Source organism: Diadema setosum, chromosome 14, assembly GCF_964275005.1.
Source record: "Diadema setosum chromosome 14, eeDiaSeto1, whole genome shotgun sequence".
Lineage (NCBI taxonomy): Eukaryota > Metazoa > Echinodermata > Echinoidea > Diadematoida > Diadematidae > Diadema > Diadema setosum.
This window is the reverse complement of record NC_092698.1, coordinates 27,972,466-27,999,524: the sequence shown is the minus strand read 5'-3', so window position 1 is coordinate 27,999,524 and position 27,059 is coordinate 27,972,466. Positions and strand designations below refer to the sequence as shown.

General features: G+C 38.8%; 1 protein-coding gene across 1 annotated transcript; it reads left to right on the top strand.

Annotated features, from left to right (window-relative positions):
• The first annotated feature begins 144 nt into the window (after positions 1 to 144).
• LOC140237679 (coiled-coil domain-containing protein 12-like) lies at positions 145 to 24,720 on the top strand. The gene is made up of 6 exons (XM_072317607.1): positions 145 to 281; positions 2,142 to 2,212; positions 3,686 to 3,765; positions 6,965 to 7,061; positions 7,706 to 7,782; positions 24,504 to 24,720. The coding sequence occupies exons 1-6, from the start codon at positions 201 to 203 to the stop codon at positions 24,608 to 24,610; spliced, it is 513 nt and encodes a 170-aa protein (XP_072173708.1). The 5' UTR covers positions 145 to 200; the 3' UTR covers positions 24,611 to 24,720.
• The last annotated feature ends 2,339 nt before the right edge of the window (positions 24,721 to 27,059 follow it).

Here is a 27,059-nt window from a genome sequence, read left to right as displayed (position 1 = left end):
AAGCAGGTTAGAAGTAGAACTGCCCATAGTCATGGCCATGATGCCGCTGCCGTACTGATACTGCACCGTCTGTAGGCTAGATAGCACATAGATCAAGTGCGCTAGGAGCGCACATGTTATTGCGTTATCCATTGCGCATCGCAGCTCATAAAATTGTGCTTTATCAACAATCGCTAAAAGCAACAGTTTGTACGATAATAATGGACAATGTTGGCTCACTTCAAGAACAGGCACTGAAGCGGAAGGAACGTCTAAAAAATTTACGAAAGAAGCAAGTGCGGGTGAGTTTATTTCGCCTAACGTTTTAATTATAAAATTAAACGCAGTTGCTCAGTCCCGTACGTAGAATATTTTGTTTGTAGCATCTGGCGTTATTCCTAGCTCTTCATCAACTTCGTGATTTAGATTTGTAGGTATTTGGTAAGTACGGTATCTAATATGATAGCAGCTAAGCTGCAGGAAGCAGCTCCTATTATGATTATTGTGAATTTTTACCATTGACATTGTGGCATTAGTGACAAGTGTCTTAGTGTGTGTAAATTACAATTGCTAGTTTATTGACGTGGCTTGAAATGAGAAAGAGAGAAGAGTTCTCTAGCATAGGCGCCGGAAGTGGTGGGGGGGGGGGGGGGGCAGGGGGGCGGCCGCCCCCCCAATCCAAAAAGTGTGGGGGGGGGGGGGGGGGCAGGGGGGCAGCCGCCCCCCCAATCCAAAAAGTGGGGGGGGGGGGGCAAAACGCATTTTTGCCCCCCCAAAAAGCCCCCCCCCTCCAAAAAAAAAAAATGAAAAATAAATAAATAATAATAATAAAAATAAATGAATAAACAAAGAAAAGAAAATAAACATGTATATATATATGACCAAAAGGGAAAAAATATGGCTACAAACGGCAGCTTTTGGACTGTAAAATGTCAAAATTTTCAAGCTCGCTCGCTTCGCTCGCTCGCATCCAGCAGTTGAGCCCGGTGCGCCTCCCCCTTAATTTCTAAAGCGAAAAACATAGCTACGACGGCAGTTGTTGGACTCTAGAATGTCAAAATTTTCAAACTCGCTCGCTTCGCTCGCTCGCATTGAATCGTTATGCCACTCTCCTAATGTTGCTGACAGTAATTGCCAGTAGTTGCGCCCGATGCCCCCACCCCTTAATTTCCAAAGCGAAAGATAAATATAGCTACAAACGGGAGTTTTGGGACTGTAAAATGTCAAAATTTTCAAGCTCGCTTGCTTCGCTCGCTCGCATTGAATCGTTATGCCACTCTCCTAACGTTGCTGCCAGTAATTGCCAGTAGTTGCGCCCGATGCCCCCACCCCTTAATTTCCAAAGCGAAAGATAAATATAGCTACAAACGGGAGTTTTTGGACTGTAAAATGTCAAAATCTTCAAGCTCGCTCGCTTTGCTCGCTCGCATTGAATCGTTATGCCATTCTCCTAATGTTGCTGCCAGTAATTGCCAGCAGTTGCGCCCGATGCGCCGCCCCATTAATTTTCAAAGTGAAAATATAGCTACAAACCCCAGTTTTTGAACTGTAGAATATCAAAATTTTCAAGCTCGCTCGCTTCGCTCGCTCGCATTTTATTGTTATGCCATTCACCTTATTTGCTGGCAGTATATAATTTGTCGATTGTTTCACACCGTCATTCCATAATCCATATAAGGAAAACTTACAATGTTCCTCAATGACTGCGTTGTTGAATGTATCATATTCCGTAATGTATTGTAGTCCCATTATTGCTCACGCACACACGCATAAGCATACAGATCGTCAAAATTACTTTATGGTTCCCCCCATGTTTCGACCCACCGTACGCCACTTTACATTTATATATATATATATATATATATATACATATAATAGATGTGTGTGTGTGTGTATGTGTGTGTGTGCATGTGTATATTGTGTAACATATGCATGGTCTAATCTTGAGCCCCCTCCAATGTTTGCCCCCCCAATCCAAAACTGCTTCCGGCGCGCCTGACCTCTAGCGTCAAATAATGGAAAGTTGAATAGGAATGAATATTAAGTTTACTTGCCACAAAGCACAAGGACATCAAGTAACATACATTTTTAACTTTTGTCTCCATCATTAATTTATTTTATTTTTTTTATATCATACCGATGGCAATGACAATGTATGAAAGGAGGACGATGAGGATGATGCATCTCAAGCCAAGCGGAAGGCTGAAGAAGTTCTTGATGGAGATGAAGTAAAGTGAGTAAATATTATTTACATGTATATGTGTATAATATCAGAATACTGCCTGTATGAAACAATATATATGCTGATATATCAGCTCTCACTGGCATCATGGTCAAGTGAAAGATAGCATATTCTACTGTTTGAATAGCTTGTAAACAGCTAAAACTTAAAAGAAAATATGTGAGCAAATCAGTTGACAGATCAGAGTAGAGCCTTGTGAGTGAAAAGCTGTGATAAGATGTTGTGGTATTTGACTGACAAGTATGTCTAATTCCGCGAAAAACATCTCATTTATTAGTAATGACATTTACTGGCTGGGTCAGTTTTTTGCTTCTTTAGACAGACACCATTGATACATACGCCATTGCGACGGTTTAAGCCGTTTTGGCTTAATGCAACTTCGACCCAATTCCCCCTGCATAAAAATGGTTATTATTATTTTTTCCAGCTTGGTTTTCAAACCAATCTGGAAAAAATATATACAGGATTAATCAGTCAACATTTTGACTCACCTCTTCCACTGTTTCCTCCTGTTTTCTGGTTGTTTCCTCCACTTCTTTGCAGTGCTCCCCAATTCATCGCCACGCCGCCTTTGTTTGAAAAATGACCGCACGAACGTCTACGGCAAGCCAAATGCTCCATACAATCACTATATCGGTACATTTACGTTTATTGACTAAAGTACTAGTAAGTTGTTGGAGCACTAAATTTAACTTCGTAATATTGTTCGAGCGCTAAATTTAACTTCGTAATATTGTGAATGAGCATTTTTTTGCTCATTCACAATATTACGAAGTTAAATTTAGCGCTCGAACAACTTACTAGTACTTTAGTCAATAAACGTAAGTGTACCGATATAGTGATTGTATGGAGCATTTGGCTTGCCGTAGACGTTCGTGCAGTCATTTTTCAAACAAAGGCGGCATGGCGATGAATTGGGGAGCACTGCAAAGAAGTGGAGGAAACAACTAGAAAACAAGAGGAAACATGGGAAGAGGTGAGTCAAAATGTTGACTGATTAATCTTGTATATTTTTTTTTTTTCCAGATTGGTTTGAAAACCAAGCTGGAAAAAATAATAATAACCATTTTTATGCGGGGGAACTGGGTCGAAGTTGCGTTTCCACCACGACGGTTTCCACCACAACGGTGGAAACCGTCGCAATGGCGTATGTATCAATGGTGTCTGTCTAAGAAGCGAACGACTGACCCAGCAAATGTCATTATTATAAATGAGAAGTTTTTCGCCGTAGACATACTTGTCGGTCAAGTGTCGTATGTGTATGTAAACTAGGAGGTATGGTTGTGTATTTCAGTCCTTGTTTTAAGGATTATCATTTGAAGGTATAATGAAGATAGAGTTTGTCCTCAAGTAATATCACAGTTTTTACATGTATTTTATATGTATTTTTTCCTTGCTGCAAAAATCTGTCTTTCTGTGAGTATAATGGTGTTTTTCATATATATGCCCGTTTTATCCTTCCAGAAAACCAGTCTTCAAGAATTACAAGCCTGAAGATGACACCTTGCAGGAGCATGTACTCCCCAAACAAGATGTTCCCAAAGGTACTTTATATCAGTCATTATCCTATATCTGCCAGTGGCGTAATGCAGTTTTTAACCCGTTGAGGACGAGTCCCGAGTATACTCGGGCAGGGGTCTATGGGAAATGCGTGTTGTAGCAAAATCAGTCCGTCCTCAACGGGTTAAGAAAGCTGTTGATGCTGGAGGCTATATTATGCATATTCACTTGACTGTACTCTCTCAACTTCAAACTGATATCACTTACACTTATGAGAAGAAAACTATGGAAAACTATGTATATGAATTGAAAGAGAAACTAATGGTCTTCATATTAGGATGTAACAGAAGAGTGCTCTGATGAATTATGTGAAGTCACATAATATAAACACAATTTGCATATGAGATACAGATTTACAAATAATCATATTGCTTTTTCAAAAGACGCCACCTATGAAAAATAGAAATAATCCTTGTATTGAAAGACAGTCATCATTTTTAAAAATCTTCATGATGTAAAGCTTTCTAGCGCTATGTAACTCATAACGTGTACCGGATAATGCTTACAAATGTGAAGAAATATTGAATGGAAACTGAGAGATAGCTGGGGACTAGCATTATCTAACTCTCAAACCTATGGATAAGACTGTTTAAAGTAAACTGTGTATATGTATGGCAATGTTTGATCTCCCATAGATGTAGACATGTTTCACTAGTTGCAAACATCAAAAGTGCATGCCAATGCAAATAACATTGGCAAGAAGCAAGGTGAAAGACTATGGGGTGTTAGGTCAGAGTTCATTAGCTATAAAAAGCTATATACGGTAAATGATGTCATCATCGAAGTTACAATTGTATTTCTACAGCAGGGCAATTCCGCAGTTAGGTGGACATGACATGGATAAAAGAAATGTGCCTCTTTATCTTACCCTTTAATCTAGGTATCTACTAATGCCATGGATGTTCACCAATCATTAGGGTCTTTCAAATTCAGTAGATTTTATTTTTCGTATTCATTGATTTTGTGAGATCTAAAACCATCATTTAAAATGTACATGTTGGACTGGGGACGCTGAAATTCACTTAAATGCAAATTACATTGGGTTCCTTTGAAATTTTTTCCTCAAAGTTTTGCTAAAAGGTAAAAGATGAATACATTTAAATACTCCAGAAGTCATGTGACATTTTGTCAATTACAAAAGGGTAAAATGACCTGCGGAATTACTCCGGACAAATGTAACGTTACTAACTGTAACGTTACTAACCATGCTTTTGGGGGTCTAGCTAAAAAATTATCGGTTGAACTGCTAAAAAAATTTGCATGAACATTTGTCATGATGCAATAATTGAAATTAATGCAACACTTTGTTTGAAGTAACTTGAATTTTTGCACACTTTTTGTTACAAGACATTGATTTTTTTGTCATGTCCTTTTTTCGTAACGTTACTAACCAGCCCTTTAAGTTGCTATAGCAATTCTAACATTTCTTGGATTGTGTTCATTCTTTTCTGTATCATAAACCTGGGAAGGATGAACATGTTTTTGACATAATTTTGACTTGAAATGAATAAATGGTAATTTAGTGGTTAAAACAAATATCTAAATTTGTTCAAATGTAACGTTACTAACCGCGGAATTGCCCAGCAGATTACCGTGTAGATTGGCATTTGCAGTGTTTGGGCAAACATATCCCATAGATGGGCAGATACGGGTTAATCCCCTGGTGCACTAAGATTGCAAGTAGCCTTTCTGTGCCATAGCAGGATTGTTCAGCAGAATAGACTGAATAATTATATAATATTGGATGGCCTTGAGGGTAATACAAGGAAATATTGGACGAGCTATGCACAAATATTGGACGAGTCGAAGACAAGTCCAATATTTTGCTTAGCGAGTCCAATATTTCCTTGTATTGACCGAAAATAGGACATCCAATATTATCATTATTATCCTACAGAGGATTTTAGCAAAGAATATTTTCACTTACCCTTTCTGTCTCTGAGTGCTACTGTACTTGATCCTGACATGGGGTATGGTACACTCTTCAGTGCAAGTTAATCCACTTCATTCCCAGATAAAACAGTGATCTGTAGATCTATCCATGGTAGCCGCCATGTTACTGTTAGGCCGAGATCTAGCTAATTTAGACCAAAATTAGATGTTTTTGTATCCGAGATCTGAGACAAAATTCACGTCACATCTGTACCGTAGATCGTGAAAGATCGAATTGACACATAACGTAACGTGCATGCAAATGCAAACAGTGGCCGGCTATATGTATTTGTATATTGCGGGCTATCTAGCAGTCAAGTAGCGCTGAGCTGATCGATCGTTGCCTGCACAAAAAATGCAACTTGTTTTCATCTAACCTAAATTTAATTTCCTGTTATGAAAGTGATATTTTGAAAAATTGTATGAAAAGCAGTTTTAACTAGTTGATATATGAAATTTGTTTGTATAAACACAGAATTTTAGAAAAAAACGATGTTTTAGCTAATTCGTGATTGACCAATCACAGACGTTTTTACTTTATATTTTGGGTCATCTCGTATATCTCAACCAATCACGGTGCAGTTTATAAAAACTTTGGGGAATCCCCCTCTTGCCGTCCAATATTTGAAATATTGGTTGCCTCGGCAAAAAATATTGGTCGAGTTCAACAAACTTTCTAAGTGGGTCGGAGGTTATGAGGTGCGTCAACAAAATAACACTTGTATTTGGGCTCTAAAAATCCTCTGTATGGATAATAATACTCGATATGACACTAAGATTGTAAATATACTGTAGAGGAGCACTTCATGATTATAGCCACAGCTGTCCAAAAAATGTCCACAAAATGGATGAGCACTAGACCCACTGGGTCTCATCTCCTGTCTTGTTGTGCCCAATAACCTTTCAATGATAAAACTTTGCATGCTTGAAGCATGCTGAAGGAGAAATGGGTACCTCAGAATACATCCATACCTCAGTGGAGAAGAGTGAATGCTCCCGAAAGCATGCCATGATAAAAAGAACCTCATGATATGGTACTGCAGTTTACCTCCTTTGTTCAATACTGAAAGTGATATCAAGAACATGAAAGAAGATATGTTTTGTTGTATGTGTTGAACTGAGACAAAAAAAAAAAAGGAAACAAACACCTACCAAACCTTCAAGCAACACAAAACACCTACCAGTATTTATAAGAGTGAGTGAAAATGAGATTTTTATTCTTATTATTTTTTTTTTTATTGCAACATCCAGTGGAAGAGCAAGTTCAGGACCAGTTGAAGGCTGCAGTTGCCAAACCAGTGGTTGAAGAGGTGGACATTTCCAACCTAGCTCCCAGGAAGCCTGACTGGTAACTAAATCACTTCTTTGTCTCTCATTTATTTATTCATTTATTTTTAGGTGAACACAAAACAACAGCAGTATGAATGAATAGTGAATAAAACTTGATCAGTTTCTAATGCTATGCTCTGTAAATTGACTTGACCACAGGTATGAGTGATAATCCTTTTAAACATGCACATGGTACAAGTGTATGTCATGTCTTAGATTTGATTTACAGCAAGATACGCCATGTCCCAAACTGTTTCAATAATTGTAATGGCAATCTTCAGATGTTTTTGTTTCATTTTCTTAAAGCTTATAATGAAAACAATAACTGGTAGGCTTCCAAAACTATGTTAGCCATGAATGGTAGGCTCCCAAAATAAGAAGAAAATATGGTTCAATTGGTTATGCAATGAGTCAACTGCATTGCTGTGTCAGTGCATAAGTCAACTACTGTTAGGCATAATTGAAGTCCCCCCCCCCCCCATTGGTTGAAATAGTTGAACAGGTCTATAGCTGTAAACAAAAAGTACATGTACTTGTGGAATCCTCATACTTATCACATTGTGGTTTTGGTAAGTGGAGTATTATAGTTGTAGCTGTTTTATGATTATCCAGAGATTCTAAAGTGGTGCTATGTAACTGATTTGCCTTGGGTTTTCGATGCAGGGACTTGAAACGAGATGTTGCCAAGAAACTGGAGAAGCTTGAGAGGAGAACACATCGAGCCATTGCAGAGTTGATACGTAAGTTGTTCCACAGCATGTTCTGTACATTTATAGTGAGTTGGTGATAAGGTCAAAATGTACAGTGAAGTAAGATTGCTGTAAGAGGTTGTAATTCCTGTAGGATATGGTAAATTTTTCAGGCTTTTACCCCTTATAGTATCCAAGTAAATGGCTTTGTCCAGTTTTTATTGGTGAGTACAAAATTATGAATAATTTTAGCAGTATGATTTACAACATGAGGTGAGAATTTCAGTTAAAGCCACCACTTTTAGCAGACATTACTTGCATCTTCCTGTTTGATGCACTCATACTGGTCAATCCTTCACATATATTCAATGTCTGTATCAATTTCTGTATTGACCAGGCACAGTTGGTGCCTGGCCAGCTCATGTGCAGTGCTAGCGTGTTTTAAAGGGTACCAAAGGTTAACTTATTTGTTTTTGCTATATGACAGATACACCATTAACAAACATATGTCACAGCTATCTGTGTCTCAAATCATTCCTACTGACCTCACAGAAGGAATACGGTACATTTGTTCAGTCTTTTACCGGGTTGACACTCTGTAACAATATATTGCTCAATGTAATGGCTCACATGGACCCACCACCTGCTCTTGCATGTGTGTGATAATAGTTTATACTTACTGTGCATGCATGTGTGTGGCCAGTGCTTTGCTATTATTGATACAGTAGACCAGATGATTTATCGAAGCAATATGCGTTGAATTTACAAATTTCATTAAAACACACAAATATACAAAAGTCAGTGACAGAGTTTACATACTCAATAAATTCTGTGAACACCATTTATTGTTTCTTGTTTTTCTCCTCACAGAATTTGTAGCCATGCTATATTTCAGTTGTATGTGTTTTGTAAAGCAAAGACAGATAAACAAAAGTCTTCCTTGGCCCGGCAGTCTTCTTAAAGTTCCTGTTTGCCTTTGGGAGCAGTGATTTGAAAAATGTTCAAGATACATGTGTATCACATTTGATGCATATGAGGAGGTCTGTTGTACCACAAAGCATCCTACTATATAAAATTTTCTCAATAAAGCCTAAAATATAAGGAGATGTAAGTATTTTTCCTTGTAAACCGTAACTGTAGATAGTTTAATCTGGAAGCATTTTTATTATAATAAACTATATTGTTCACATTTTGTATATTAAAGAATACTGAACATCAATTTTACCGATTCAAATTTTTACAGTGGTTGTTTCTATCCCTATCTCACATTTTAGAACTATTTTAAAGCACTAATGCTGTTTTTTTGTTTCATCTGCAAATGGTAAATTATGCCTTTAAAGACCTGGTAGATTCATGGGAATTCATGAGTGGCCCAATTTATTCGCTGCCCAATGGGGTACATTTGAAAATCGCGAATAACACTGGTCAGCAAATATGTGCATTAAAGCCTACGCTCTTTGGTAATGGCCCACTCAACTCAAGATTTTTTGGCTGTGTGTTTAGTGATCAGTTCTGATGTGCTATACTTATTAGAATTTCCATAATTCTGCACAAGAACTGATCACCAGTCGCTTGTAAGTCATTAATAACTTTACAAACAGCTTTGTAGTTTTTACAAACACCCCCGGGTCTTTAGGGCAGTAAAATAATCATTGGGGATCCGTACTAATTTTGATACTTCATATGTGGTTGCAAGCTCATTTGTAGGACTGCTTCTATGACTTTTAATCCCTGTGCAAGATGCAGAAATCAATACTATGTTTAAAGTGTTTTAAAATGGATGCATGTAAGTTGGATCCAACAGGCACCAAAACACAGCATTTTGTTAGTGTTTTCTTGAGTACTAGCAGCTTTAGACCATTGAGTGGTTATAAACATCATTGAGCCCCTTTTAAACCATAAGCAGCTGTATGCACAATGTCAATGTTTTATTAGCTGTTTGTGACCTGTTGTTTTCATATTGTTGAATTTATATAGTATGATGCCTTGTTGAAAGCGCCAGTACTGCTATCACTTTGGTGAAAAAGTGAAAAATTCAGAGGCCACCTTCAGTCTGAGACTCAGACTCCCAGTACCGGGTAGTAGATTGCACACTCTGCTTTTAACTTTACAAGATACCCTTACTGATACATTGTACCCCTCTGCAGTGATGCATGTACTATCAATTCCAGAGTGAAAATATCATCGTTGATGATACCCATGAGGGTGATTTTGAGATTAACTCTTCAGTACTGAATACAACTATGCACAGGCTATCTATATGATTGCAACTTTCTGTGCCTGTCTGTGAGCACAGAAACCCTTTAATAAGAGTGGTGAAAGTGACCACCACAACTCATTGATGTATGAATGCATATATAATAGTCATGAAGCAATACAGTAACATGATATCACTTTTTTTTCCTAGTATAAATCTCATAGCATTTCATGATGTCATGATTTATACCAGCTCGTTACATTTTCATGTTGGTTGTAGGATATCCTAAATTTGCCATTCTTAATCATCATTTTACCAAACAAATTTGTATTTGTATTCAACATGCATTGCATTGAATACAAGAGTCAACATTTTGCCAGTCAGCCCAACCATATGATGCAAAACTTTGTGGAATGAACTACTCCCACAATTTAAAAGTCATATGTATAGACATGGTACTCTGGTATTGTTTGGTGGCTTCAAAGTAATGCTGTGCAGAACATGTTTTGTGACTGTGGCAGACCAAGCATCGCCATGGAAACCACATTTTGATCAAATCTCTATATCGCAAATCACTGCCGAGTCTTCAAGTAATTGTCATAGAGCATGGCACATGTAATGACCTTGGGTGTTTATATATGTGCAAGATGTGTCTTCTTTGTGTGTCTGACCAGCCACTGCCATGGCAACAGCATGTGTCTGGGGAAATACTTCGCTGAGCGAAATATTTCACTGTTCTCAAGTGATTTGAAAAAGTATCTATTACACGCTGTTGCCCTGAGGTATTGGTGTGGGATGATGCATTAGACTTGACTGTTGTGTCTGTTGGACCAATAATGTAGCCATGGTAATCACACACACACACACACACACACACACACACACACACACACACACAAACCCACAAAAGATAATGTCATGGTGTGCTGTCAGACTGTTGCGTGTATCAGTGCACTTTCATTGCATTGTAAAAAAATCAAACAATAATACTTTAAAGAACATTTTCACTGTATGATAGTTCATTGTATGTGTATGTGATGATTTTTATATTGTATGGATTATGCTCACATTTGAAAGCTGAATTATACATTATGTCATTTATTGCCTCATTTTCACTTCATCTAAAAATGAATATGGTGAATTAGTAATCATGTTGACTGACAACTCGATTAACATTGATTCATCTTTATGTGAGAGGCTCACTTGCATCTAGATAGGTATAGCAATTCCTGATTGTGGAAAATGTGTTAGGCTACAAAGCAGTTGAAATTGTTGTATTGGCCAGAGTTTTCACAGAGGTTTTTGTCCTTACATTTAGAGATAAATGTCCTAATCCAGAAGTTTCTGTCAATGCTGTAAGACTACCTGTGAATGCTGCTGGAATAGATACTGTACTTGATATGCTAGAGATCATACTCTTGAAGTCTTTTAAACTACTGTATAAGATCCTCAGGAGTTCAGGTAGGCATCATAGTGTTTGCCAGACATTTGTTGTCAAGAGAGGGAGAGAAAAAGAGAGAGAAAGAGAGGGAGAAAGAAGAAAAAGGAAGCATGATTAGGGTATCAGTTACAAGTCCTTAAGATGGTGCTATCATGGTTCATGAGGATTACTGCGATTCCCTTTTTCACTGACATTCATTTTCCTGTCTTTGAGTTTACCGCAAACAGCAGATGTAGAACCTTCACTGCGTTACCTCATTGAATGACAAATCAGGGATACGTCACTCAAGTTTCTGTGAAAGGCAATCCATACGTCAGTGGATTCTAATCATTTACAGTTTATCCGAGCCAAAGGTCAGAGCAAACCATTGTGATAGCCGTTATCAATGTCATCTGCCTTTTAAAAACACACGGTTAGATTTTTTTTTTTGTTGAGGATAGAGGATTCTTCAAAGTTGTTCCTAGGTGATTGGTGGCTCCATGGGGGCCTAAGTTTAGTGAGGCCCAAGGAGTTAAGGAGGGCATATTTGAACCATCTTGCTCACAACATCCTAAAGAGGTGCAGCCAAGTCACATTTTATTTGCATGCATACTTTTAAGAGGTCTTAAAGACGGTAATTTGATCATGGTGGTGACTGCTGTGGGCGGACTTGCCCCTAAGGAAGAGGTAACATGTTTTGGAGGGGGTGAGACTGTTTGTGGGTACTTCAGATTGAAGAGCAAGTTTGATACGTACCATAGAGTACCGTACTTGGGCGGAAATCCAGCAGAGGAGAGTCAGCCAATATATCGCAGTTTCTGCTGTTGAGCTTTTGTTTTTTTGGTTTGTTTTTGCTTTTTTTTTTCAAACTCATGTCAGTGAATGGGAATGTTCCTTGCCAAGAATATGTGAAATGAAAAAAATGATGACAGCGACAACGACAAAATCGACAAAGTTAGCTGCCCCAGAAACATCAGAGAATGACTTATTGCATGCCGCATATAGAGGAAGTACCCTCAGTAAGGGGGGGGGGGGGGAGGATGGGGGACGATGGAGTGGTGTAACCGCAGTAACCTTGCTTGAAGTCAGAGGCAGGTGATATTTGCTCCAGCAGTCTTGTGTAAGTTGCCGCCCATCTCTGCTCATGCAGATTGACTCGTCCCCTGGTGCCCTCTGTCGGTTACTGCCAAATAAGGCATCAACCTGTGTTAGCATGGAGATAGGAAGTTCAGTGATGTGTCAGGACTCGCCGCTATATTTTTATATTCAGTGGACCTCTCTAAACTCCAGCTCTATTAAGTCATGCTGTTTAAAGATTAAAACATTAATCTTTATAGCAGGTGAAAAATCATAGCTAATAGTAAAATACCAATGTGGCAATAATTTGGTAGCTTTGGCTGGAAAGTGTATTCAAATCTCGTAACAAATGCACCCTACGTCACAAAATTTAGATGTCTGTCTCTTAGATTCAGAAGGGGCAAATTTTCTTTTGATGTAAATTTAAAGGACAAGTCTACTTTCATATGGATTGAGCGAATGCAGGTGTATTAGTAGAAAACACCAGTGAAAGTTTGAAGATTATCAGACAAACCATTCGAAAGTTATGAATTATTTAAGTTTCTGCGCAGCCACTGGTGGATGAGAAGACTACTATGTCAAAATGATGTGTAGAACAATATAAGGAAAAAAACAAATAGAATTTCACAAAATTTCATTTTTTTTGGAAAAATATATGCATTCCCTCAACTTGTCGCTGACATACTGTATGTTAACGGTAGTATTATTCTTTATTTCTTTACATTTTCTTTATATCATTCTACACATGTAACATTACAAGCTTTAGTAGTCTTCTCATCCAGCAGTGGCGGTATTGTAACTTCAAAAATTCATAACTTTTTAAACGGATTGTTTGATTTTCCTCAAACTTTCACTGATGAGTTCTACTAATATTGCTGCATTCTCTGAAGTCAGATGTATATGAAGGTAGACTTGTCCTTTAAAACATTCATGCAATATAGTATGTGTGTGTCATATGATTTTTATGATATATAATGAAGTCTTGGTTTAAGATTCCCAGAGTTCATTTAGAAAACCCTGACAAATTGTCAGGACTAAAGTGGGGGTCGGGGCAGGGGGATGAAATTACTCTAGCAGAAAACTGGACATGAATCAAATGAGATGAGATCTTTTTGCGTTATCTTCATATTGTTCAATCTCCTGTAACTACCTACTTGTATGCATGTCTCATGAGGGAATCACACCAGCATGTACAAGATGTCATGTTTCTCTTGTTGGCTCTGTTTATGGAACAATATTGTAGAGGAAGATTACTAGACAGTGACGTTCCAAACCATCTCCACAGGTTTGTCCCCTTTAATGTGCCCACACTAGTAGTTATAAATTTTCCAAGCTATTTCATTAAGCGTGCAGATAATTACCCCCAAAGTTGGCTGTAATGACAGTTAAGACAACGCACTCAGGCTGAGCAAAGTCCCCCTAGAAGGTCATCATCATTAAGCTAACCAGCAGATGTGCCAATGAGTAAACAAAGCATGGTAAGGGTTAACCCATTAAAGACTATAGTCCCGATCATACTCCAGCAGGTGTCTATGGGAAACGTAAGTTACAGCAAAATCAGTTTGTCCTCAACAGGTTAAAGGGAAAGTGATTCTCAAGGATGAAGCTGCTTGAAATGAAGGCAGTGAAATCAAAGTGACTGTCAGGTTGAGTAAAATTGCCTAAGTCTCAGGTGTACATGTGTGCTGCCAAGTAGACAGGACCCCCTGATCAGTCAAATTAATCATGGTGCCCTTCAGAACCTTATGCAATTGTACAGTTTTGTTCATGTTCCACATTGCTGCAATAGATGGATGGAAGAATTCACACAGTTCTGCAGATTTCACAGAGTGTGGGGGAGTGCCATTGTAGTAATTTTGTCGAAAACTGCCACATGAATCCTTGATTCCCATTGTATCTGCATAACTGTTAATTGACATGACATGGACAATAAAAAAGCTGACCAAATTCAGTCACATGTACATGTAAACATGTGATAATTTCAGTGGTATGGGGTCGACAGGCACGGTGACAATGTCAGCACAATCACTGAGTAATGATACAATAATAGATACATTCTCAAAACAAAACCAGCTTCGTGCACACAGCATTTGCGTACCGTACATCCAGTACATTGTAACGTATATGCAAAAGCAGTACTGGGGGAACTCCATTATCATGATGACCTTTTTATCACAGTATCATCACATTTTAAGGTCAGTCTAAATAACAGTGTGTACATCCACATACTCTTTCTTCTGTCAGTATTGCTCATTGAATGTCACAGCCACCTAAACATGTGAGCATGTAAAAAATGCACTCGATTACTATAACTGTTTCAATTTCAATTTCAGTTTTCATTTCATTTTTCGACAAGAACATATAGACATCACTGTTTTTGGTAACAGAAAATAGGGTGTATAAAACTATGCAGGATGAAAAGAATGTACAATGATTGTAGCACCTTACGATAATTATCCATTGTCATAAAATCAAGTGATTAGAAGTACAATATAAGTAAACAATATGCAAAATTTGAAAAATGGAGGGACCCACTAAAAAGACAAAGCTTGTAGGATTTGGGCCCCTCAGAAGAAAGACATCAGTTGAAAGCAAGGAAAAAGTCTGGAAGCCCACTAGAAAGACAGATCAACAAGAACAGACACATATACACACAAGTAAACATGAAATGGGACTGAAATAGGAGTAACAGTACAACGGACAGTGGACTGTGAGACGAGACAAAATGAGACAAAACTAACAAGAACAGAACAGGCAAAAACATTCAGCAGAGACAGCAATCTCGTCAGAAGTATGTCGAAAAAAAAATGTGATGCGAGAAAGAACAAGGTAATAGAGATATAATCGCGGAAATATCCTAACCGTATTTGAGTATATTGATGATAGGAGCTAGAATAAATGTAGTATTCAATATGTGATAATGCAGGTTCTTAGATACAACAGCTTGTTAATTCAGTTCAGTAGAATTATGAGATTGCAAATTCAGTTTCCTTTTGAACGAGTATATAGAGGGGGCATTTTTTATATCGGGATTCAAGGAATTCCAATAATTTGGGCCAGTATAAGCAAATGTGTTCTTGGCTAAAATCATACGAAGAAGAGGTAAATTTTACTCATTAGAATGGTGAGTTGGATATTCATGAAATGACTGATTTTTTTTTTTTTTTTTTTAATGGAAGATAGAAGGAAGAGAGTTATTGCTATACATGTACATAGATAAAAACAAATCTCTAATTTTTAACAGCTTATTAGAAGCAAACAATACGTCTGTATGTTCTTACATAATTTGCAATGTTCTGCTCATGGAAAAGTGTTGCTGTGATGAGATATGTTCCACTACCGTGATCATGTTTTCCAAGTCATAAGCTTATTTTACTAACCCCTATATAAATCAATTCCAGCTTACTGCATGCACAATACCAATACCTAGAGATCCAGGGCAGAAACTCAGAAAAAAATATACCTCTCTTCTTTTCTCAGACTGAAATATATTTGATTGTATGAGTCTTCTTGATACTCAATTCAGCAATTGGTTAATAGGTTTTATTGCTTTCATGAAGTCAATACAAAGGGCAGACAATTGATACTCATGAAACTTAAGTACGTACATGTACTGTTTACCATTGGGAGAAGTGATTAAAAAAAAATGTTCGAGTTATCACATTTGATGCTTATGTGTATGTCAGCTGTATCACAAAACATCCTACCATATATATAAAAATTTAACAATAAAGCCTAAAATAAAGGAGATATCACTATTTTTCTCAATAAACCATAACTATAGGCATTTTACTCTTGAAACAATGTTATTACTATTTTTTAATATTTAACAATACTTCACATTTATTATTCTGATTGACATTTTTTACATTAGCTGTTTGTACATATACCCCTAACTCACATTTTATAGCTATTTTGAAGCACTAAAGCTGGGCTTTTGTTACATTGCAAGTGGCAAATAATGCCTGTAATGAGTTCACACATTCCATTTTTTTTTTTTTTTTTTTTTTTGGGGGGGGGGGAGGAGTTGCCACGTTTGTCTAGAAAACATGTAACACACAAGGAATAACACTGAAAACTGTTGGCTTTATGTTTGATCCACTTCACAAACGATATTTCACAAACAAATTATGCAAAATTTACCACACAGTGGCAATGAATACAAAACCACTACATATGTCAATGAAGGAATACTGCATGGCCTAGGCCTACTCACCAGTCACACTGCACAAGCTGGCCTGCGTGTTTATACAATGACATCATCTTTGCAGGGTTGTCACTCACAACTCTTTTGTACCTTGGGAAGGGTTGGGGGTCAGGGGAAGGGGGTCTCAACTAACTTCCTTTCACAATTCTTTTTCCCTGCTTCATTCAGCCTTTATAAGAGCTTCATTTACCTGCTGAGCATTCTTAGCTATTTGGAGATATGCATTTCATGTACTTATAACGATCTTTTAGTTAACCTCTTCTTCTAACAAGAAAATTTAGGTATTTCATGGTCTTGCTAGTTTGCTTAAAAAGTGATACTCCACCTAAGAAAATTAATGTCCCAGCCCAGCTACAATATGAATGTACATGTAGCTCATTAGCATTGAGGCATTCCCAACATATTTTGACCCTAAATGTACCGGTACAACTTTGTGTGGTTACTCACTCATGGCCATGCGAAGTTCACTTTTTTTCCCCACTCAATTTCAAGGGTTTTGACAATAACTACTGTAGTAGTGTCGGCAGCAGTGAGTAATGTGCTGCTAGGCTAGTCCCCTTACATAGTTCTCGTGATGTGTGCTATCATTGTTTGACAAAAGTAGTGATACAGAGGGAGTCCTGTTAGGTGTGGTGCACTAGTAGAGTAAGTTACTTTGCAGATCAGATAAAACTACGTAATGCACAAAGCCATGAATCATGCAAAGCAACGTATGCAAAGCACTCACCTTTTGACTTCTTTGTCTGATTTCATCACTACAAGAATGAACAACTGGTCTGACATAATATTTTCCTGACATAGTGCTGTAAAAATTAAAAGTTACGCCCGAGTATTTTTTTTTTCTCACTCAGTTGAGTAAAATGAATTTCACCTGTTTTTAATTCTGCTGAATCAAAAAGATGAAATATTTGTGATTAATATTCCGAGCAAAACATTTGTGTACTTTCGTTTTTGCATTAGTTTCATGCTGTGCGAAATGCACAAAGATTTCCACACCGTGAAGAATTTCTGCTTTTACGGTATACACAGTCACATATTTTCATGTTTATGTTGCAAGTTGAGCTGACCTTAGATTTTTCTTTTTCTTTGAACATGGCAACGAGAGGAAGCAATCAAAAGATTAGCAGTGAGCGACACAGGATTGACAGCTTTACCTCGAAGTCCCCTCTTAAAGGTTTAGCCAGTGTGGAGGAAATGTCTTGCCTTCAGGCACTTCTGTTACTGCTGCCACACACTTAAGACTCAAGCCAAGGACTAAGAGGATCGAGATCTGTAGTCTTGTCCCTGGCGTGTGTGTGTGTATGCCCATGTCCATGAGCAGGCGAATGCTACTCGTCTTTTGCTTGTCGTCCAAATATATGATTGGAATGATAGCCATGTGAATGTTTGTATGTATCCATATTTCTGCCTGCCTCAATCTGTCTCTAGTGAGTTGTTTATAGTATTGAAGAAAAAGAATGTCTTCTCTTGTATAGGTAGTCTTGAGACAAAACACAGTAAAATCTTCTGTCAAACCATGGACTTAATAGGTCCATGGTCAAACACAAGATGGATATCATGATAGACCATTTCGCATGAAGAAGAGGGAACCTCTAGAGGGTAAATGCAGAATCTACACCCTCCACTGTCACTCAGTGTCAAAATGGTCTCAGAGTACAAACCAAAAATCTCACTCATGATTGAGTGCCAAACTGCGTCATATTCCACACCTGGGTCTTTTGAAATAAAAAAAAAAAAAAAAAAAATCACTCAATCTGGTGACTGCAGTGTCAATTGGCTTCCAAACTCAAGCAGTATGTACATACATGTACTAATAAGACTTGTCAGTCTTTCCCTTGGAGAAACTCGGAAACTAAGGACTCATCTTGCTGTCATAAATATTTACGCTTAATATAACAATTGATTGCTCTGTTTGTATCATGTTCTCAGCACAGGAAATGGTCTTATGGAGTACCTTTACCGGATGGTACTGTTTACAGTCTTTCTCCACTTAGACCCTTAAAGTTTGTTTCCCAATACCATGGTGTGCTGTTCAACTGTTGAAGCTACACAATATTGTCATAAGATGTGTTGGATAGCGATGCTTTCCTCTGGTGTTTCCCCTGCCTGCCTTACTGCACCTTAAATTTCATGGGCTGGCTCCATCCTTTCTGTGCCCAAGGGGTCAAGAAACAATGGAACAATTTGTGCAGACATGACAATGGTCACATCTTGCTTGTTCAGGCATCATGTGAGTGAGGCAGTATCAACTCAACCCGCGCCTTCCTGAGTCATTCGCTTATCATTAGCAATTCACATGTACTGTTGGCCAGATGTCAAGTGTGAATGTTTTATGTGGCTGAAATTAGATAGATAAGGGAAAGCTTTTGCTAGCTGCATGATATATATGTGCTGTATACATGTGAACAAAAACAATCACGATGTACAATGTATGTGTATGAAGAAATGAGCATCTCTTACCTTGGAATATGTGTAAGCACCTATGATTACCTCTGCCAAGGGAGGAGGTTATGTTTTCGTTACCGTTTGTTTGTTTGTCCGTGTGCAAAATAACTCAAAAAGTTGCAAATGGATTTAGATGAAACTTGAAGGAAAGGTTGAGAATGACACACGTAACAAATGATTAAATTTTGGTAGTGATCCGAAAAATTTTTCGGAATATATGAAGGATTTCCGATATTTTGGCAGGTAGGGTCAATGAACTTGACCCTACCTTGGGAGTTCAAGCTGCGTATTTTTGAGGTGTGCATACGCGCACTAAAGTGCGTGCTCTACTGCGAGGCGCGCCACGCAGCTGAGGGTTGATGACGTAACAAAAGCCTTTGATATTTGGGAATTTGGATGATTTTTATCATGCAATACGTATGGGTGGAAACAAAGAGATTTTCCGTAGAGAAAAATCTCTTTGGGTGGAAATCACTAATCTCTGGAAGAACAGGTTTGTTGGTGGATATTAGCTGCTTGGTGGAGGTCTGCGCTCTCAGAGTGCTTCTCTAGTTTTTTATGTAATACTTTAGGGACATGAGGAAGTTATATATCTTTTGAGGAAAAAGTATCATCAGTTATTACACACACACAAACTGATCTACAGATTGCAAGCAATTTCTTAGTTGTAAACTATAAAATTAATTTTTGGTATAAAAAATGTAACTTCAGATGACTGTGAAACTGGTAAGCACATTCTTTTTTTTTTTAATTTAGTGTACTTAATTTGTCTCAAACTCTCATCAGTCTGTTGAAAAGACCAGAGTTGAAGAGTGAAGCCACAGGACTTGGGTCTTTATTCCCTAACAGTCAAGAACTGAAACTTAGCTGCAATGTACCAGCAGAATTTCAGCAATTAGCAGTTGATGGCAATCACAAGCTTTCACTGTAATTGCCTGCAGCATGCACAGGTATGTTGTGGCTGCAACACTTCAACAGTGTGAGTGCCAAAACAGGAAACAGCATGCTTAGTGTGGGATCAAGTCTACTTGCCATTGGAAATCAAGGATTTCACGAAGGATTGATTCTTCTGGAATGACGATACAGAGATATTGAGTGCACTCTAGTATACTTTGGTTATTCACTGGTTAAATGCTTATTTAGAATATAAATATAAATGCTCCTTTAGAATAATGTAAATATCTATAAAAATATATGAAATATATTCCAAAGTTTCCATCACTGTTTTGTCAGTGAGTTTACATTTATGCGTAGAGTTTTATAGCTCTGTTAAATTGTACCAGGTACATTTTTTTCCCTATAAGAGTATAAATGTGCTTGTTGTATAACGATGAACAGAGTACTACCAGGGAGGTGAGTAACCTCCCTGGTACTATGCAGCAGATGTACATATTGTTAAAGGGACTGTACAGTACTGGTTGAGGTGGGGATTCATGTTTTGAACATTCCTAAGTGAGATAATGAAAAGCCTCTTATGAAATATGAAAGAGCATGTAATTTTAAGAAGGATTCAACGTTTATTTGATGAAAATCGGTTTTCAAATGGCTGAGATATCCAAAAAAAGTGTTAATAATAAAAGGCGACATGCCACAACTTTATTAGGATCTCTTTGTTTCACCTTGTTTTTGGATATCTCAGCCATTTCAGAACCGATTTTCATCATATAAACTTTTGATACCCCTTAGAACTGCATGCTCTTTGACATCTCATAGAGTGGTTTCAGAGTATCTCGCAAAACGTTAAAAGCTAAATCCTCACCTCGACCAGAACTGTACACACCCTTTAAAGGCGGTAATGTGGTTCAAGGTTTTTTGATCTTTGATGTGAATAAGTGGCTTGCACTGACTTGTTTTGAATACTATTGTATCACATGCATCATGCAAGCCCTAAGGAAATGAGGTCAATTTGAATACCCCACCCTGCGCCTATGGGGACATACAAACTGTTGTTATAAATCATAGTGTGGTAGCATCTGTTAATGTTGTGTGTGTGCTTCATTTTCACATAGAAGTCATCTTCTTTGAAACTGCATTGAAAGATGGTAGTCTAACTCATTCGCACTGATTCTCGAGTAGAGCGAATATGGGAGGCAAAGCCGGGGGCTTGCCCAAATGTCAAAAGCAGTTAGAGTGTAATTGCAAAAATTTGCTGTAGATACACAACTGCTATCCAGTATGAAGTTTGTAGAGAATAAAGGTGCACATATACATGTATAAGTGTTTGTTTGTTTGTTTGTTTTGAATTCATGGTATACCTTGGTGGATAAGCTGGAAAAAAACAAGTTTGTTTCATGTTCAGGCACTTTGTAACATTTGTATCACTTTGTGAGATTGAAAAGGGTGTGATGAATAAGATGTGACACCGCTGAAATGCCGAATTTCGTCCTCCACAAATTTACAGATAGATCGGAATGAAAACTGAATGGAATCATTAAGACATGTCACTCTGCCATGAGTAGAACTTAAAGCTGCTCACTGCTCAGAATCTGTGGCAGTGAGTGGAAGATGAAAGAGAGCTGCTCGGATGGGTGCAGGACCCTTGTGGGGTAAAACTGATAAAGAAAGATTTCAAGCACTTCAAAATAGGTCCACCAAAATTTGCACCATCTGAACATGGCTGCCTGTATCAAAATTTGCACAAGTACTAGTAAATGTTCTCTCATGTGGCAGTTGGAGACAGGAATGCTCCTCTCTCTCTTGGGTTTTTCTCACTGGCAACGTTTGGCCAGACCCCCTCCACCTCATCTTCTGCCCCATTCCCTACCCCACTCCCTTCAGCCCAACCTGTTTTTCAGAGCTTGAAAATTTAGCCCAATTTGTCGGATTTGAAAAAAAAAAGGGGGGGGGGGGCTGGCTAACCCCATGAATTGTCAGGCAAAAACAATTACATCAATGTGATTAGATTAGCACTGCAGTAGCAGTGCGAAGTCTAAAAATAGTGTGGTTAATGGTGACAGATTTGGCCATCGTAATGAATATTTATTTCCTCTCTCCCTCCACCAGGTAAGCGAGCACTTGTTACCTTCAATATCCTGCTCTACAGAATGTGTTGTCTATAAATATTTATTACGCTCTTCGTAGTGCACTTTGCGAGTGAGAACAGCAACCCCAGTTTCAAAGATAATTTAGGGCTATGAATACAATTGGGATGAATGGGGGGGGGGGGGGGGCTAAAGAAAAGTCAGGACTTGAGGAAGTAAGCCCTACATATTAAAAAAAAAAAAAAAAAAAAACCTGTGAGGGAAGGGCCTCTCCAAGCAGCTTGTAAATAAATGTAGGGGTGAGTACAGTTCTCCAAAAAGGGGACTGTCCCCAGAGTGGACTGTGAGAGGGCGTACTGTACCAGAGCGAACCAGAATGATCCAGACCATATATGAGTGCAGTTTCGTCTGCAGCCTGAATACAGCCCAAATTCAGGTTGTAGGATGTATCAAAGTTTCTACTAATTTGCCTTGAATGCAGTCAGAACACTCCGGAATGGCTGCACTATATGGTTGGTGATGAGAAGCTTGGTGAAGCTGTTGTAGGAATCACTGCTGAAGCCACTTAAGCAGCTGAAGTTCCCCATGTCCTGGCTCTGGAAGGGTGTTGATGAAGGCTGTGGCAGTGGGGTACTGGCAGAGTAGGTGGGTGGAGTAAACTGTGGTTTGACTGTTGCTGCTGACCTCCTGTGAGCCCCTGACAGAAGTGGGTCAGTGGATCTGTGCTAGTCAGTGTGATGGATGAGGCTGCAAGTCCACTGGAAGATGCTGATGCCTGCAGGGCCCTTGGATATGTGCAGAAGGGTAGGGGTCTTTGGAACTTGTCCTGCTGCTGCTCCTGCTGCTGCTGCTGCTGTGTCTGCATAGGATGCTGCTGAGTGTGAGTGGGAGATGAAACTCTTAGGGAAACTGGTGCTTCTGCAACAGGCTGTTGACTTCACTTTGGAACTTCAGCCACATAGGGTTGTGGGGAGTGGTATACAATTGTATATTGATTGTGTAGGTAACCTCCTGCATGAAGTCAGCAAAAGTGTCCTTCTGGTGTTGTAGGGGTAACAGCAGCTATCTCTGCAGTCCAGAGATGCTGCTTGGGAGCCTCAGTGTCATCAGTAGTTCTGGACTTGCTCCCCAAGGTGCAAGGGGATGATCATCAGTGACATCATGTTCAAACTCAGACAGGGAAGCTCCTGCTGCTGCAAGATCATGTTGATATATTTGTGCTTTAAGCAGGATTTGGGTTGCATTAATTGTAATTTTACCAGAGGCATTAAAGTGATAATATACTTTGCCTGGCTCTCCATTTGACTTGGATGGTGGGGTGAGGCTTGAGAAATTGAAGATGGCAGAGGATCTAGTGTTCCTGACAGTCAGCTCAGTGTTGCCAGAACCTTAGGAAGTCTGCTGAAGACCTTCTGCTCCCATGGTATATCCTTCAGGCCCTTCTTGATGTGGTCATGGAGTTCTTCTAGTTGAGAAGGCAATCTTGCTCTGAAGTTACACCTGTGCCCATGATGTCCATGACCAAGGTCAGGGAGTGGAGTTTTGTTGACCTTGGCTCTTTTCTTCCTTTGTAGCATGATGTGATGTTGACCAGGTTGAGCAGACGGGGAGATTAGTGCATAATTTGTGGAATCAATTTTAACAACTTACTTTTCATTTATTTAATCCTACTGATAGAATTTTATTATGTACATTGAGGTACTTGAATGATAGATAACATGGTAATGTACTCCATACATACACTGTATATGACAAAGAATCTGTCTTGGCCAAGTTTGTATTCAGTCAGATTTAGCATTTTTGGCGATGATTTACATTCAAAAAATGTGTGGAGTCACATCGTTTTGAGCCTCTACTGCTTTGTTTCAAAGCAGGAGGCTATGCAAATTTGTATTAAAACAGAATAGATTGTAACCTGTTATCATGGCTTTGCACAGTTCTCACACGGTTACTGTAAGAAGGGCACATGCTGGTCATTCATCCACAGTGGCTGCTCGCTGCACCGTACCAATGCAGCCTCTACATGGAAGTCGCACAGGCTTTGTGCATTTTCCATGCAGAGGTTGCAGAGATTCTATTGTATTCAGTCTGCTCTGAGATTGCTTGAGTTAAGTCCCCTCTCTGTGCAGCCTCTTGTATGGATGAACTGCATCCTTCTTCTTCAGGTCCACACAAGAAATAGCATGATGGTCATAGACAATGTGAACATGTATTGCATATCCCACAGCTGCCTACGATGCACCAAAAACCAGACAGAAAATTATAGACAAATTATAGCATGGTGCCCTCGGCAAATATGTGAATTAGGTATTAGAGGCCACACTCTACTCTATCTCCTTCACAGTACCCAATAACTGCACTTTCACAAAATATCATATCATTTGATACCTTTTCGCTGTAAAATCTCTCGCTGATTTTGCTATGCTTTTTGTTTCGTTGGTATAGGGGAAAGGTTGCAGAGTGCTGAGGAGAGTGAAGTACTCGCGGCGCTTGCCAGCAATGCAGAAGGGGGCGAACCAGAAAAAGACACGGATAACTCAGATTCGGACTGAAAAGTGTGAGAATTGAGATATGCAAGTTGTTAACAATTTACCCTGTCCCAAACTTTGAATTTGGTTTACTGGAAAGAAATATGATGGAATTCAGAACACACACACGCACACACACACACAAAGAGAACAACTGAAAACTGATCAACAAAAAAATAAGAGTGGAAACCCCCAGAGATCAGAGGAGCTACGTGCTGTCAGGCCTATCTATGGAAGAGGTGATATCATCCGTGCGGAAGAGAGCGCAGAGCACCCCGCCCTGTTTCGTGATGAAGATGTCAGACACAGGAGTGCTGTCTCCATGTGGTAATAAGAGCATCCCCGATCCAACGTATGCAATCGAGCAGCGATCATGAGCATGGCCTGGGGAGCATGAGCGTCTCGTGATGCGTCACACCTGAGGAACATGAGAGTTTGTCTCGACAGGCAGAATCCTTTTGTGCAGATGTTTCTGATGTCGCCATGGCAACGGGTTGCAAAGTTCTTCCCTTCATCGAGTGCTTGCTTCAAGTACTATGAGCTGGAGAAATTGTCAGGTGAATCATTAACATGAGCAGCAATTGTATTTGGCATGTGCAGACAGTACTTAGGTGTAGCAGTTTTCATTTTTAATAGAGAATCTGGTCTGTGGGAAAGAAATTGTCTCAGGGACAAATAATATGACTGAATGCAATGCTGTCTCATTGTTAGCGTCTACTGACTTGTTACAGGTACTATCTACTGTCAATGTGAGGATGTATTGTTTGTATTGTGTGTTTTTTTGCTAACTCATAAATGTAGATCATATCGTCAGCTGAGAACAAGAAGTGTGCTATCGCATCCTAAGATTTTAGCACGAATAAAAGCCAAACAATCAATTTTCAAGAAATAACAAGTTTACCTAATCAGCAGTGAGTAGATTTATAAGGATTGATCTGAATATCGGGTAAAGTATGCCATCGTGGTTTTACCGAAAATGGAAAGAACTTGAATTCTACATCACAATGTAGAGGAGATCAAGCTCTACAATGTGATACCAGTAACTCAATGCCCCTCCCCCCCCCCCCCCCAAAAAAAAAAATAATAATAGAAATAAAAATAAACAAAATTAAAAATGTGTAAACGCCTTTCTGGTTCTCAGCTGAGGATGTACCGTGTACACTGCATACTAATAAAAAATAAACCTGTGAAAACATTGCCTCCTGTAACACAAATGCACTGTATACCTTCTCCAAGGTTTGACATTACCAACTTTCAAAAGGAATACCACTTTAATATTTCTCATTCTGTCACTGTGATTCTCGATTGCAAGTTTAACCACTCACAAAATTGTCTTCCAGGCACCAATTAATGGAATACGATACTGATGAAATGTATGGCTTATACAGTAATATTTGACATGCATTGTTAAGACTCTCAGTCTGGTATTGCACCTTTAACAAGGTTAAGGATAGCATGGAGTGAAACAATATCAGTATGAATGTAGATGTAATGAAGATTGGCATTTCCTTTTCAAATATTTTCAAGGCAGTTTCCACTGCCCATTTGATTCACTGGAGGCAGTTGAAGAGACTTACATGTAATTACATTAGACATTATTTTTAAACTGTTTTAGTGGCCCTGAATAATATTGGGCTAAATGAAAATGAAGGTCTGTGTTAGATGTAACAGATTCATTGGACAAAAGTTGCAATTTCACCGATTCCACAAATGAAATGCATTTTCTCATCCTTGAGCAGTCATTCAAAGTCCCAAAGTTTTCCAAGAAAATATGATGCAAAAGAAGGGGAGAAAAACTCATCAACCTCTTCAGGCCATTACAGCTAAATGAGCAAGTGGATTGAGCTTAAATTTGCACACATGCGCTGTGGCTATCGTGTGGCTCGTTACTTGGGATGAACTTAGCAGATATTGCGGGGGGGGGGGGGGGGGATGGTGTTGCTCAAATGGCCTACTCTCCCTTGTTTGATATGCGGACGGTGTATTTGACATCAACTTCAAGGGGATATTTTGCTTATGAGCTCATGCAATACCTGATAATATAAAGCTTTGAAATATGGTGAACTCTCCCCTCATAATGTCATAGGTCCCCACAAATTGTTGTCTGAAGCTCCCTCATTATTCACTGTGAATTTCTCTGGCCAGGGGAGCATGTGTTATGAGGTGGAGGTAATAATCTTGGCTGTAAATTTGCTTGGACTGCTGGAATTCCCACCCCTGACAACACATCTAATTGGATCCCTTGGGACCTGTGTGATATTGCACTTTGGTTGTTGGTTTCAACTTTAACCAGGTGTGTGTAGCATAACCGTCATCTGTTAATTTTCCGCATCATGCACACACTATACATAGACGTAAGATTTTCACACATATAGTGGGTCATAAAATCATTTCAGTACTACCAAAATCAATTTGAGGGGAATGACGCTTAAATATATTTATGGATTGGGTGACTGCTGACATTTTAGAAGAA

Excerpts from the sequence above, each read along its gene's own strand:
- LOC140237679 (XM_072317607.1), top strand. The coding sequence starts at position 201 with ATGGACAATGTTGGCTCACTTCAAGAACAGGCACTGAAGCGGAAGGAA. Across the intron at positions 282-2,141 it reads TACGAAAGAAGCAAGTGCGG|GAGGACGATGAGGATGATGC; the intron begins GTGAGTTTATTT and ends AATGTATGAAAG. Across the intron at positions 7,783-24,503 it reads AGCCATTGCAGAGTTGATAC|GGGAAAGGTTGCAGAGTGCT; the intron begins GTAAGTTGTTCC and ends TCGTTGGTATAG.